This window comes from Ixodes scapularis, unplaced genomic scaffold (genome assembly GCF_016920785.2).
Source record: "Ixodes scapularis isolate PalLabHiFi unplaced genomic scaffold, ASM1692078v2 PGA_scaffold2__306_contigs__length_199485367, whole genome shotgun sequence".
NCBI lineage: Eukaryota > Metazoa > Arthropoda > Arachnida > Ixodida > Ixodidae > Ixodes > Ixodes scapularis.
The window spans coordinates 167,951,862-167,967,701 of NW_024609857.1; the positions used below are offsets into that span (position 1 = coordinate 167,951,862).

The following is a 15,840-nucleotide window of genomic DNA, read 5'->3' on the forward strand; positions in this document are numbered from 1 at the left end:
GTCCGAATCGAGTGGCCGTGCCCCGGTGGTGGAAGAGATATTGGAACCAACTCGTAGTTTATGACGGAGAGACGACGTATGATGCGATATGGCCCAGTGAATTGAGATAGGACGTTTTTCACATTTTCCAGTCTGGCGAATTGGTGTCTCAGTAAAACAAGGTCGCCAATATTATAAGACACTGGTATGTGGTTGCCCGCGTGACGAAGTTGTTGTAGCTGTTGCGATTGCAGAGTTAGTAGCCGGGTGAGTCGACGGGCGTCTTCGGTTTGACAAATGGTTTGAGAGGCGAAGGGGTCCAGAGGTGTGTCAATATATGGCAAAACAGTGTAGAGAGTAGTGAGAGGGCCGTCGGCGTAGAGAAGGTAGTAGGGACCTCAGATTCAGCGCTACTTAGCTCGTTCAATTCAACACCCGAGATTCACAATCAGCAAGTAGGTCCACCCGAAATTTCATTTTCGTCCCTTTGAAAAACCGAAGCGGGACGCACCCGCTAGGTCTAACCGAAGACAGGATTGCACAAGTGTATGCGGCGGGCCACTCAGCCTAACCACGCCTAGGGTCAGCAACTTCAGGTCCTGTCCTGCCCTCGAATCTATCAAGCCTTCATTGTGAACCGGTTCACATATCACGTGCCCTTTCAGAACTTCACCATCACCGAAATGGACTGGCTAAACACTGCGCTTTGCAAGGCGATCAAGACAGCCCTTCGTCTACCAATAAGCACGTCAACGAAGCGACTCCTGGTACTGGGGGTCCACAACAGGTCGAAGCGCAAAAAACAGGACAGCTCACACGCCTCAGCGCCAGCCAAACGAGCCGAGCAACGCTGCGCAGACTTGGTTACACTATTCTCACGCAGGAAGAACCAGCCGCCCCAGCGCGCCTGAAACCGGACATCCTGAACCGCGTATAGGCGGCACCTATCCGTAAAAACATGCACCCAGACCTCCACACAGGGCGAAGAGAGGCTAGGGTCCGGGCCTTAGAGAAATTCTACGCCCCAGATCCACAAACATGGTACACAGATGCTGCTCTCCACAGGGAAAGAGCTGGAGCAGCAACCATCTCAGTGACAGACAGAGACGGCCCCTGCCACAGCACGGGCTCCATCTCAAACATCGCATTAATCCAGGCGGCAAAGGAAATGGCCATAGCGCTGGCCATCTCACACGCAATCCCACGCAATCCCACGCAGAGACACCACCGACCTCAAACATAAGATAATTATCGTCACCGACTCGCAAGCAGCGTGCAGAGCGTTTGCGGGCAACACCCACTACTCACGCAAAGCACACCTCATCAACGCCATAAGCACCGAATGGTTACAAATACCGGTCATCCGGGTCATCTGGACCCTTGCACATCTGGGCTTATCCGGCAACGAAAGTGCTCACGCACCAGCCCGAGCGCTAGCGACGAACCGGGCTTTGTCGGATGGGATCAGGGTACAGTGGGACCCAAAGCCAAACGCACCCGCGGACTCCCAATCGCTTCGCAGCCCAACCGACACACGCTTTAACACCTACTACTTGGTAACGGAATACTACCGAACAACCCGCCGGTTCCTGCCCCCTCCGCACCGGGAACTATCGCGGGCAGAGGCAGCGGACTAGCGACAACTTCAAACGTTTACGTTCCCTAACCTTTATAAGCGACATCGCTGCGTTCCCCAACCGCTACCCAGGCACCTGTCCGGGATGTGGCAGCGATCACCCTAACGTGTACCACTCCATCTGGGAATGCCCCCACCCCGTCGGTGATAGTATCACCTACATTCCTTGCCCAACCCTCTCCTCCTGGGAGGCGGCCCTATCCGGCACAGAACTCGATGACCAGCAGCGACTGGTTGAGCGAGCCCGCGGAATCTGGGTGTCCAACGCAGCCCTGGACTAAGGGCACCGACCAGAGACCGCAAGGCCCCTTCACTTTATCGGTTAATAAAGCTTACGATGATGTTGATGTAGTTTTTTGACGTGCGGTACTGTAGGCGTAGGTTACGTAAGGAAGGATTTCATCCCAGTTGGTGCGGTTGTCCGCAATATACATGGACATCATGTTAGCTAGAGTCTGACTTAGTCGCTCGGTGAGGCCGTTAGCCTGCGGATGGTAAGCGCTTGTCACATGATGAATCGTAGTGACGAGCCTGAGGACCTCCTTCAGAAGTTTTGCAATGAAGGGGGTGCCACGGTCGCTGGTAATGGACTATGGAGCGCCATGGCGTAGTAGTATAGAGGTGCGGAAAAAGTTCGCAGCTTCACTTGCGGTAGCCTCAGGAACAGCTTTGGTTTCTGCATAGCGGGTCATGTAGTCAGTAGCTACGATGATCCACCGGTTGCTATTGGTGGAGACGGGAAATGAGCCCCCAAAATCAATTGCGACTCTTTGAAAGGGATGATGTGGTGGGGAGATGGAGTGTAGTGGTACCAGATGGTTTTGTCGTTGGACTCTTCCTGGTCTGGCATTAGTGACAAGAACGAACGTATTTGTTGATGGCATGGTACATTCCGGTCCAGAAGTAGCTGGTTCGGATTCGAAAGTACGTTTTGGAGAAGCCGAGATGTCCGGCCGTTAGGTCGTCATGATTTGCACGAATAATATCATTTAGCAGCTCTAGTGGAATGACAAGAAGCCAAGGAAGTCCTTTCGGTTCGTAATTTCGTCTTAATAGCGTGCCGTTGTGAAGGGCAAACAACCGCGCTGAACGTGCTGTGCTTTGTGAGACATGTGGGGTTACCCCAAGAAGGTAATTGATTATTGGTTTTAGGTAAGAATCAGACACCTAAGTTGCCGAAATGTCAACTGGTGTCAAAGGTGCCGTCGTGAGCAAGTTTCCTGTATCTTGATGAGGAGCGGCGAGTGGTGGAGGGCATCGAGGCAAGCCACCGGCATTGAGGTTTTTTTTTTTTTTTCAGATTCCTAGAGGACGGTGAAGCTGTAATCTTGCAATTTGAGGGACCATCTCCCAAGGCGTCCTGGGGTCTTTCAGACTGGCGAGCCAGCAGAGCGGGTGGTGGTCGGTCGCTATTTGGAAGTGAATGCCGTAGATATAGGGGCGGAATTTTGACACAACCCATCCAACAGCCAAGCATTCGCGTTCAGTTATAGTGTAATTCCGTTCACATTGGATAAGAGTGCAACTCGCGTAGGCGATAACACGTTGGTTGTTTAGAAAGTTTTGAGCCAAGACGGCACCGATACCATGTCCACTAGCATCTGTACGTATTTCGCTTTCAGCTTCTTCAGTAAAGTGGCCAAGAATGGGACTGTTTGTCAAGAACGATTTAACAGATTAAAAAAATTGGCGTTAAAGTGCGCCCAATTCGAATGCGGCGTTTTTCCAAAGGAGTTGACTAAGAGGTTCAGCGACGTGAGCAAAGCCAGGGATGAACTTTCGGAAGTATGTGCATAGTCCAAGAAAATCACGGACGTCCTTTTGAACCTGCTTGCCGAACAGGAAATTCAGAAACGACTCTGAGTTTGTCGGGGTCCAGGCTGATGCCATTGGCACTGAATACATGGCCAAGTACTTTCAGTTGTCGAGCAGCGGACGTACATTTCTTCGAGTTTAATTGTAAGTGCGCGGAGCGAAAACAACCAAGAAGTTGCCTCAGCCGGGGGAAATGTTGATCAAGTGTGGTTGAGGAAACGTCGACGTCGTCGAGGTAGTATATACATATATTCCAGGTGAGGCCGCGGAACAATGAATTCATCATCCTTTCGAAGGTCGCTGGGGCATTGCACAGACCAAACGGCATTACCTGGAACTGGCAGAGACCGTCAGGTATGACGAACGCCGTTTTAGGTCTGTCAGCATCAGCGACTGGTATTTGCCAGCAGCCGGTCCGGAGATCCATCGATGAAAAGAAGGATGACCCTTGGAGCGCGTCGAGGGTGCCGTCGATCCTGGGCAGCGGGTAGACATCTTTCCTGGTTACTTTATTCAGGCGGCGGTAGCTACACAGAAGCCCCAGGACCCATCCTTCTTTTTTACGAGGACAACGGGTGACGTCCAAGGGCTAAATGAGGCTGGATAACTTTCTTCTCCAACATTTCGGTGACGTGCTGTTGGATGACTTTACGCTTTGTAGGTGAAATTCGGAATGGTCTGCTTTTCACTGGGCGTGCCTCTCCAATGTCGATGCGGTGATTGACAACTGATGTTTGAGCAAAGACTTGGCTGCTGAAGTCAAATAAATCATAATAAGTTTTAAGAAGGGTGACTAAACAATGTTGGTCCTCGGGAGGTAAATTAGCGTCCTCCACCCTTGTAAAATAGACGCTCATATCACGTGCAGAAGCGGGTAGACAAGAAAGGGGGGGGAGGGGGGGGGGATGTTCCGAAAGAGCGACGATGTAGTGTTCCTCATACTTGGTCATATTGGCGACACGAGTGTTTCGGGGAAGCATTTGCGACTCGGTAGATATGTTGGCGAGGCAAAGACAAACACTGCATTGTACTAGGAACACGATGGAGTATGGAACGACAATACTTTTCTTCGCAAATAATGATTCGACAGGTTACACTAGTTCCGAGGTTCCTATAAAGGACGGTTCGGCTGTGAGCACTACGGCAAGGGCAGACAGTGGTGGCAAAAGAAGGTCGTTGTTTGTGCGAAGGGTCATGTTTGTCGAATGGCAGTCGATGCAGCTCAGCTCTTGTTCGCTTCTAGCATAGTCTATGAAGGTGTCTGTGGACACCAGGAAATCCCAGCCTAAAATAACATCAGCGACGCAGTTAGACAAAACGGGGAATACGACAATATAGGATATGTCTGCAATAAGAATGGACATTGATGCACATCTGAAAGATTGCACCAATTCGCTGTTACCCATGCGCAATAGGTGTCCATTGGCTGGAGTAAATACCTTACGTAAGCGGCGGCAGACATCGGCTGATATGAATATTTTGCGGCTCCTGTGTCGGCCAAGGCGACACATTTTTGTCCTGTAATATGAACGTTCAGTGTCGTCAGTGCTATAACAGGAGGATTTCCGGCAGCTTGTGGCAGTGCAGCCTGACCTCCGGTGGCAACACAGCTTGCCCTCCTTAGTTTTATGACGGCGTCGACACTGCGGCCGCGTGGTTGAAGGGTGACACTGATCGGCGACGTCTAGGGTACGTCGAGGGTGATCGGCCGCTGTGATCTTGAGGGGTTTGTGAATCATTTGTAGAGCGGCGTGTGTCGGAGGAACGGCTGTCGTCAAAATCTCTCGAATAAGGAGACAGATTGTCAGGTGCATGATAATAAGCGTTATTATCGATTCGTCGACGGCACTAACGGGCGATGTGACCAGCTGTGTGACGATAGAAACACATTGGGCGCTGGTCTTCTGCTCTCCAAGTGTCGGTGCGTCATTGTCCATAAATTCGTCATGGGCGTTGAAGTTGGTGTAGAAGGGACGTCTGGTAGCGGGGTTGCGTGTCGTACAGCATAGGGCAGCACAATGTGGCAGCTGGTGGTGCGGGCACGTATGTCGGGGTAGGCGGAGCAAGTGGTTGGAAAGCAGCGCGTACTTCGTCTTGGACTACCTCCTGTATAGTTTCGGTGTCGCTCCGTTGGTTCGGGGTGACATCTGCCGAAGCACGCCAGCAGTTCCTGTGGATGATTTGCCGAATTAATTGTGGGAGGTCGGACGTCGCTGTGGTCTGTGTGGATACTTCAGGCTGGCGTTCAAAGGGTTCCTTTGTTATGCGGGCACTCTGCAGGCTCCTCGTACTTCTTGCACCCTGTAATGAGGTGCTCAACAGTTGGAGGGGATTGTGGAGCTACGATTGAGAATAGGTCGTGCAACAGCCCATTGAACAAATGCCGGATTTTGTCCTCTTCGGTCATGTTAGTGTCGACGCGGTGACACAGGCGAAGGACGTCCTCAATGTAAGACGTGGAGTACTCGGTTCTGATCTCATACCTTCGAGCAAGTTTATCTTTCGCCTGTTGTTTCCAGCGTTCGGGTTTGCCAAGTAGCTACGCGAAAGCCAATTGCAATTCGTCCCAGGAATTTATCTCATCTTCGTTATTATCAAACCACTGGAGCGCGGTATCCTTCAAGAAGAAAACCACATTCGCCAGCCTTAGAGTATCGTCCCACCTGTTAGGTAAGCTAGCCCGGTCGTAACTTCTTACTTCTTAGCCAGTCATTGACATCTGTCGAAAACTGGTGGATCTCGCTGGCGGTTCTTGATGGGTGGGGCAGCGGGTGGGCGTTGTCCCTTGGCATTGCCCGCCTCGTCCGGCATTGCGTTATGCGTTGAACGTCCGCTGCGACGCTCCGGGGCCGATCGTGACAGTACAGAAACCAAGAGGTCGGGAATCGTGTGCACCTCCACCCCTTGTGAGGGTATTTATGAGACACGTATTTGATGTTGCGACGTGGAAAGACCAGGGGTGCTATGTTGCGCTTTTTGCACTCCCAGGAGACTTGGAAGAGGGAAGTGACGTCAACGACACAGCAAACGCAGATTGGATGTTGACAGAAGGAAACGAAATCAACATCCAATCTTCGTTTGCTGTGTCGTTGACGTCACTTCCCTCTCCCTAGTCTCCTGGGAGTGCAAAAAGCGCAACATAGCACCCCAGAGGCGATCAATGGCGGAACAGCAGAATCGCTCCCAGCTCGTGCGGAAAAAAAAAAAAACAAGCCGCGCGGGCCCTTATTTCCCAAAGGTGTGCGTCGTCGTCTTCGTAACGATATATATATATATAAGTCAGAGGTTCTTACTTGCGGAGTTGCTATGCTAGGAGTTTATTGTATGTATTACGACAGTTTCGCCGAGAGGCTCGGCTTCGTCAGGAGATGGCATAGAAAGGTGTGCGTCGTCGACAATCATGCCATCTCCTGACGAAACCGAGCCTCTCGGCGAAACTGTCGTAATACATACAATAAACTCCTAGTATAGCAACTCCGCAAGTAAGGACCTCTGACTTATTACATTCTCCAGGTCCATTGTTCTCAAACTACTCTGCCTCACTTATATACAGGGTGTTTTTTTTATTCTTACACATTTGTTAAAAAAAAACCGTGAAAGCTACACTAATGCGGTTTGTGCAGGTGGATTATACAGCCAGGCGGACATAATGTGAGTGGCTAATCTTTGCGATAAGTTGGCTAATTAATTAAAATTCGTTAATTAACTTTTTAATTAGTGGAAATAGACATATGGTTCTAATTAGAAACTTGCAGAGCGTCATCGAAAACCACTAAATCGACTATTTTTGGAAGGATATAACGCCGGGGCAGCATTTTACAGCGTTCTGTAAAAACGCCCCATTTGGACGCGTTTCTAGATTTCGGTTCGTTATCGGAGCGCATCACCGCGCCCGCGGTCCTGCTCCCCAGTGGCTGAGACGCGCAACACACGTGCGCCGTACTTCCCTCCATTCTTCGAGGGAGGCGAGGAGGTGGCTTCACGCCGCGACCACCGGGGAGCAGGATCGCGGGCGCGTAGATGCGCTCCGATAAGAAACCGAAATCTAGAAATGCGTCCAAATAGAGCGTTTTTACAGAACGCCGTAAAACGCTGCCCCGGCGTTATATCCTGCTAAAAATATTTGATTTAGGGGTTTTCGATGGTGCTCAGCAAGTTTCTAGTTGAAACCATATGTTTATGTTCAGTAATTAAAAAGTTAATTAACGAATTTTAATTAATTAGCCGACTTATCGCGAAGATTAGCCGCCCACATACTGTGCGCTTGGCCGTATAACCAACCTGCACAAACCGCATTAGTGTAGCTTTCACGGTTTTTTTTAAACAAATGTGTAAGAATAAAAAAAAACACCTTGTATATATATATAAATATATTTGATAATTGACTCACCTCTGAAAATTTCACAGTAACAGTGTTATTAAGTTCTTGCGGCAGCAGGCACGGCACGGTCAGGTTCCTTGATTCGATGCGCTGTGAAAAGACGCACAGTAAAGATAAATAATAAACTAAAAAAAAAATGAGCAGAGACTCTGATAAAAGTTTTGTTTAATACAGCGTGTTTGATTTTTAATTCGAATATAATTCAAACGCACTTACGGTCAGGGGGCCAAAATCTAATAGGCTAATTGTCAGAAGTTTAATAGTTAGCTATACTTTGTTCATTAACATTTAAATCGCTAAACCAAATATATGGTTCCAACGAGAGATCTAATGAGCGTAATAAAAAAAAACGCCAAATTGGATTTACGAAGGTTTGAAGCAGGTGAGAATTGCGGGAGTTACCACTCGTATAGCAGACGCAAGAGTGGTGATCCGAAAACATTAATTTAACTTAAATAATTTCCATTTCATTTAATTTTACTGTTAATTCTGGTTTTCATTTTTTCGGTTTCCTTCCTTCGTTTCAGTCCCTTCTTGATGATTTCCTTTCAAATTAGCTGCTTCCTCATCTTCTTACTTCATAGACCAGGATGAGGCGCCCCAGTGAAATGGACATCAACACGTGCCCACTCCTATTCGGAAGAGCTGTGCGTGTTGTCTTCTGTCCCTGTAAGTTTATCATATTTCGTGTATCCTGTACTTTAGCTCCAACGCTGCCCCTTCCACATACCTTCATATTGTCGATGACCTTTCCCAGAGTGTCAAAGGTGAGTACGTCACTAACACCGCTAATCGTTTACTAGGTTATCTCAAAAAGACATTTTTTCCACTCATTATTGTTTCTTTGAAGCTAATTTTGTATAAAACACTAATCTGTAACAAACTTTATTATGCAGCCTCTATCTGGCACCCCGGAATCTCTCTTGCATCTGCTATTAAGTAAATTCAAAATCGCTCTGTCCGTTTTATTCTATCAAACTATCACCGCACAGCCAATGTCACCTCCATGGAAGCACCTTATTCATTGCCTGGTCTCTCTTCTCCCAAAAAATATATACTTTATCTTTATTTCACAAAATTTATAACTATAAGCTGCAATTTCCTAGAACGTTATTTTTAGAAATATTTTATATATCACCGCACATAGATCACCAACTAAAAGTAGGCATCCCTTAATGTGGCCACTCTATTTTAAATTTTGTTTTCTGAAATCCATTGATTGGAATTGCTTTCCAGCATCAATGATCTCAAGAACGACACGCTCATTTTAAAATTGCATTTACATATCTTTTAATGTATCTTAGCGAAGTCGGTACTTGCTTGGTTGTTTTGTTTAATCTTATATTGACGAATTTCTTGCCTTGCTCATTGATGTTAATGCATTTTTGCCTTGTTAGCGTTGTTTTCATGTATTTTTGAATAAACAACCCACTCCACTCTGTAATGCCTTCAACCCTGAGAGTAAATAAATAAATCGGAATTAAATGAAAGGGGGAAATTAGTATTGTTCCGCGAGTAGCTGGACTTTTTTGTTAGGTTCTTGAGAGGAAAATGAGTATAGGAATCATTTTACTGCACTAATAATAACTGCCACTTCGTTACTCTCTTCAATACAACTCGCATGAGAACTGAGCCCATTACATTCCCGCTCCATTCTGGTTTAAAGGATTCTAATTCCATTCAAATTCCCTTATGTTGCGTAGTCGGGGGCTCAAACCAAATAGCGAGCCAAGAGTGGAGTCGGAGCGTCTTCTGTCGCAAGATTACACAGGATTATTTAGACGAAATCACACAACAAACCGTCAGCGTTCTATGATTCAAGACAGTCATTCGAGAGAGCACACATCGGAGTATAACTCTTTTCTTATTAAACGGTCCGTCACTTTCAGGTCCCTAGGTACGAATTTAATGAGTGGTTGTTAGCCGTCAATACCTCCTGCTAGTCATCACTCCTGCCCTCGTGTACGTAGCACACCTAGACGGCGAAGCTTATTCGTACTTCGTTGTACACAAGCCTGGCTGTTGACTTGAAATAGTAGGGTTACCCAGGCAGTGAAGGTTAACTGGGCCCGGACATTTCGTCGAACGCCGTTTCATCAAACGCCGTTTCATCAAACGCCGTTTCATCGAACGCCGTTTCATCGAAGCCGTTTCATCGAACACCGTTTCATCGAACGCCGTTTCATCGAACGCCGTTTCATTGAAGCCGTTTCATCGAACGCCTTTTCATCGAACGCTGTTACAGCCTGTAATATTTTTTGTAATTTATTTTAATTTTTATACGCAACGTCATCTGATTGTACCTTTTTTTAAATCACAGGGTGCAGTGACGAGATAAGTTCCATCGTGAACATATCCTGCTTCGAGAAGAACGCCTCCATGAAACAATGACCCCTCTTCATGTCACATGAGACAATTAAAAATCAGACAAAAAGAAAGAAAGCACGATGTGCTTTCTGTCTTTTTGTCTGATTTCCAAGAACGAGATGGTCCCTGCGACCACTTTCCCTACTACGGGTTTACTTAAAACGAGATGTTCTCTTAGACCAGTTCACCTATGACCAGTTTCCCTATGCCATTTGGCTGAGACGAGTGGGCCTGTTTCCACAGAGTACACCAAGGGCTTTACTATTGTCTGGTACGGTTGGGCCTTCCTAAGAAAGTGTCCTGAAGATCATTCATATGCAAAAGGGTTGGTGATAAAGTTGACAGTGAAGGGGAGGTGGTTCCAGTCCAGGTGTAGCCCGAAACAATGTTGGCGGCCACTTTATGCAGCTTTTGTCTCTGTAGAGCTTCAAAACTACAAAAAAAAAACAAAAAAAAACAGAAACGTTCAATCTGAGCATAAAGCTGATAATCAGAGTACCGCTATATTTTATTTCGTGTGCTCTCCTGGCAGAGTATCGTTATATTATAAGCGTGCTGCCCTGGCGGTTAGATGCTTTCCGTGAATAAACCTTCAACTAAGCGTAAGTGTGCAAACGAGCTGGTGTGAATTGCACATTACTGAAACCCCCAGACAGCCGGTAAAAAAACGACGCAAACACTTAAAACTGTCTTAAGTGTCGGTCCTTTACCTCCAATGTCATGTTTTCTGCCGCGTACATGAGTAAAACTTTTCAGTAAGTCACGTACCCATTTGTTTTTATTCCTTTTTCTACCAATGGTTTTTATTTCTAGTAATTTGGCTCCACCTTAGAAACAGTTTCACAAGCGGCTATCTTAGTCTTAACAAATGTAAGGTGAAATATCTATAAAGCACTGCCATGCCCCAAAACTCGATACAGAAAAATTCGATGAAACGGCCCTTAGCGATTCGATGAAACGGCGTTCGATGAAATGGCGTTCGATGAAATGTCCATTCATTGGATGAAACGGCGTTACCCGCTGCGCACATAATCCGATGCCCAAGTGCCGATCCAGATTTCGTAGCTTATGGCACATGCGGAGCGTGCAGTTTCTTGGGAGAGCTCGCACCTGTGCTGGCAATCCAACGTCGCAGTTCATGTGAGCTTCTACCCTTCTGTTTGGACGTCATTAGGTAAAAATTTACGAATACAAACCATGCATTATAGCTTCGGCGGGTCCGTAGGAGGGACCGGCCTAAAGCTAAGAACAGGAACGTCGCCGTAGTGTTGGTTGCAACAATTCCTCCCAGCGCTGCCGGCATTTCATTCTCATTCCATTCCGGGGTCGCGGAAGTGCGTAATTATTACGGAATCATTCCAACTCTGCAGTGACAACTCCGCAACACTGATATACACCGGGAGTTTCTCGAGCTAGTTGAGGACAAACTAGAACGATGATGGCATCTTCCAACACTACTGAGCACCATCCTTGTCTCAATAATGCGATACACTTAGCTGTTCACTGAACAAAACATTCTATTGCCTAGAGTGGGTCACAAACAATACATACCTACATCTGCCGCAATAAGCACTTTTAGACATTTGTCCACCTGCACCAAGAGCCAAATTGCCTTTTTCTTCCTTAACTTGCTCGACTGCCGACAAGCAGGTATAAAATTCTGTAGACACAAATCAGTCTACTGGGAACATGAAAAGGAAAGCGGAGAAAAGGGCGGATAAGCAATACAAGGCACCACTTACACAGGACACTTTGGCGGTGATGGTGGCATCTGTTTCCGTCTCGATGGAGTTGTCTGCGGAGAGAGAACAAAAGGACGGAAGTCATAAAGCACGTCCCTCTCACAGTGGCAGTGCAACGACAAGCAGCCGTGCAAGGCGCGATGGACCGCTCCCTTCGGACCGCAGAACAGCGCAGTCGTTAACCGGCACCTGCGCCAGGGTTCTGCCGCAGGCCATCCGTTGCACGGCTTACAAGGTCCCAACAATGGTTCGGAACTACGAACCGATTAAAACAGGCAAGGCGACTTGACTCCAAAGCACACCTATCAGAACTCCTGCTGGTAATTTTTCAATGCTTTAAAAAAATCCCCTCCAGCACGAATGCACTAAGACAGTAGACTTTTACCCTTTAACATTGTTGAACGGTTCGCCCTTTTTGCTGACCAGGAAGTACACAAATGTCAGTGTGTGTGCGCGCACGCACGCAACTACGCAACTAGCCGTAAAAATACAAATCTATGTTATCGACCAGGGAAGAGTATCTGAACCTCCTCATTCGGCGCGCTTTTCCAAAATGACAACATTTTGACCTCGATAATAATCCCTGGAGAAAGGGAACAAGGGGACAAAGGAAAAACACAGATCACCAATCAGAGATTTTGTTTCTCCTTTGTCCCCTTTGTTCCCCTTCTCCGGCAAATATTATCGTCGTTCTTGTCCAGCTCACTTGCAAATTTGCAATAATTGTATTATAATCATTTTGACCTCATTGATCGCCCTCTATTGAGATGACATACCTATCACAAAAGCGACAGCCAAGACCACGCTAAAAAAGCGCGCTGATAGAAAGAACAGCGTTTACAAAATAAATAATTTCTTACGGTGATTATAGTGGTAAAGTAAGGTGACAACACACTAAAAAAGGGATGTAGCCCTTACATTCCTTGCCAGATATACGACTCCCCCAAACTTCAATTCGACGTACAGCGCACTGACGTTGAATCGACGCTACCAATTTTCACGAGCGGCTTGATAACCGCGTTGTGCAACTTAATAAAACAGCTAAAGTGTGACTGACTGCAAAAAAAGTAATCGGGGTTTTCTTGGCCCTACTGCAAAACCGCAGTGTCTGTTTTCTGTAGTCTTTGACACGTACTTTATAGCTGTTTAATACGTTACATCGCACCGTAATCAAACCCTTAGTAAAGGTTGGGCCCGTCAATTCGACGTCAATGCGCTGTACGTAGAACTGAAGCTTTGGGGAGTCGTATATGTGACAAAGGGTGGAAGTCAAAGGGTTTGACAAAGCTAGATGCCAAACTTTATCTAAGCGCCTCTTTTCGGGGCAGTGTGTAGGCATTACCGGAAAAAGAAATAACTATAAACGTTACTCGTTATTTGCAAATTAAATGAACGAGTTACCTCAAAATAAACGTTACCAATAAATAGCAACGCACGTTACTTTTGCGTAACTTTTTATTTACAAAATGACAGCGATAGTCCTCTTTGGCGACAGCAGTTTTCGACACCGCGTGGAAGGTCGCGGGCATTCGGGTTTTTCTGAAGTGTATGTGTGCGCATTCGGACAAGAGCGGCACAGGTTTGAAGGTATGTAGGATAAGTGCCACAATTCGAATAACCTAACACCTGGAGACGCAAAAAAAAAAAAAAAGTTAAGGCGTAGTTTTTTTTTTTAGGTCTTGGGACGAAGATGAAACCAATTAGCGAGTTACTTCACTACGTTACCCGCTACTCGAAATGGAGAACAGAAGTACGTTATCCCTTACTGTTTTGAAAATGAAGCGAGTATGTTAACACCGAAAAAGAGTAAACCGTTACCAGTAACATCGTCCCTTGCACCGCGTTTCCGCCAAAACTGCTTCGGGGTCAGCGAGGTGTTCGAACGGCAAACAGAATTGGGTACGCCCCCCGGTACTGAGTCATCCGTTGAGTTGTTTTCAGTTATATCACTGCCTGACGCCGGATGCATCGCTCAATACTCCGTTTCGCCCTATCGTGTTCCGCAAGCATGCTACGAGCCAGCGGAGTCAGTCCGTGGCTCAGAGCATGCTACGTGACCTCCCTGGTGGGAGAAGCCTCGTGCGAAGTGTGAAGTCGCCTGGCACGCCTGGAGCGGCGTATTTTGTAACGCGGCTCCTAACGCCCTTGCGGTACACCGTAACGCGAAACAGTGTGTAGTTGTTATTGTCTCTTTCAAGTACGCGGTGGCTTCGGTGGTCGGCCTTCTAAAGAAGACGCCCCTTCCAGCGCGAGCGTATTTTTAGCACAGCAGGGTATCGATGGTTGTGCCGAGTCTCCTCTCGTCTACGCATTTCCAGCTTAAATCCCACGTTGATTCGTTGTTCGATACGAGGTTTCCTTTCAGTTCTTGAAGTCCGACAGCCACCGACGCTCCTAGGGAGCGAAGGAAGCAGCGCCAAAAGTGCGTCTTCGTGCTCTCTTCGGCTCGACCAATCAGGCGCTGCGGTTCCCCGCTTTATCTGAGCGGCTAAGCAAGGGATAGGAAACACACACAGCCCGCCGTTACGGTGCATTTTTTGGGTTGCTTGATTGAGAGCATCGGAGCGTCGGCTGCTGTCGAAATCGGAGTACAACCAACGCAGCCTAGAAAACATGGCCGTCGTGCTGAAATGTTTACATCACCGGCGAAGGCCCACGCTGGACACAGATTGAAAACGAGTGCGGCGTCAGCGCTCAGCTTGGACTCAAGTTGGTGCCGAACGTTCACGCAATCCTCGTGTCCAATCTTAAACCGGCGTTGGCCTTCGCTGATGACGACAGCCCTATCGGCACTACGGCTTTGTTATCTAGGAGGTGTTGGTACAACCTCAACGTCGATATTCTTTTTTATTGTTTTAAACGGCAAAACCAGAGCCGTATATGTAGAGAGTTTGGCCATTCGTTGGGAAGTATAGGAGACAAATGAGGAGGCGTCATTGGCCGAAAGCGGGCTGGGCGTGTTCCATGGCGTCTTCAGAAACTCGAATGTGACCAACCAGAAGCCGAAAATAATACCCTGGTGGTGGTTGCGAGAAACAAACCTGATAACTGCATTGGAGTAACTCTTGATGGCTGAAAATATGGTACACGTGATGTTTCAATCACGCTCATCCAAAACGATGGTGGAAGAATGCGACTAGCGGAACGATCGACATAATTCGTACGCCAAACGCCGAGCGCCGGGAGTCTGCCGTCAGAGCGGTCACACTCTGTCCGCGCAAAACAGAGTTGAGCGGCGCATTCGTTTCTTACATCTTTCTGCATGATCATGATGAAAACAACAAGTGCACCCTATTTTCAACCACAAAGAGTTACTACACTTCACTCTTACGTACTTATTAAAACCATATACGAACATAGACCTTCGATGATCGATCGGCTCAGAACTGTTTCTCGCCACCACCGCTAGGGGATTCTTTTCGGCTTTTGGTTGGTCAAGAGAGCATGCCAAGCCCTCTTTTCGAGTCTGCCGCACGCCCTGGCTCTGCCCGCGCCTCCCATTGACCAAACTCTCTACATATACGGCTCTGGGCAAAACATGATTCCTCAGCATCATCGCAAAACTTTTGAAACTGGCGCATTCGTAAATACAAGAATTATCACAGAAAAAAGTCGTTAGTGCAATAGTTTTACTCTCCCTCATCAGAATAACTTCCTATTGGAAGTGTCGTTTCACTTTCTCTTTCCGCCTCTCCTCGATCGCAGCAATCGCAGGCGCTCGGGCCCGCCAACCGGAGATTGGCGCAATTTTTTTGCCGCGCACTTGCCATGTCCCTCCCAGCGAGCAAACGACGCGCGACTTTTCAGTTCCAGTTATTATGTGCACTGTTTAACATATAAACTTCTTATATTGATAACGCCTGTCCAAGCTCCGGCTTCGCCATGCTTTGGTGCCATTGCGCCTGCTCTACGCAACCACT

General features: G+C 47.4%; 1 protein-coding gene across 2 annotated transcripts in view; it reads right to left on the bottom strand.

Moving 5' to 3' along the window:
• LOC8039571 (mucin-2) overlaps positions 1-15,840 on the bottom strand; it is a 231,976-nt gene that overhangs the window by 41,716 nt on the left and 174,420 nt on the right. For both annotated transcript variants that reach the window (XM_029972565.4, XM_042292103.1), the window contains 2 exons: positions 11,921-11,973; positions 7,821-7,901 (listed from right to left, as the gene is read on the bottom strand). In XM_029972565.4, coding sequence (XP_029828425.2) covers positions 7,821-7,901; positions 11,921-11,973 — 134 coding nt within the window. The remainder of the gene's footprint in view (positions 1-7,820; positions 7,902-11,920; positions 11,974-15,840) is intronic.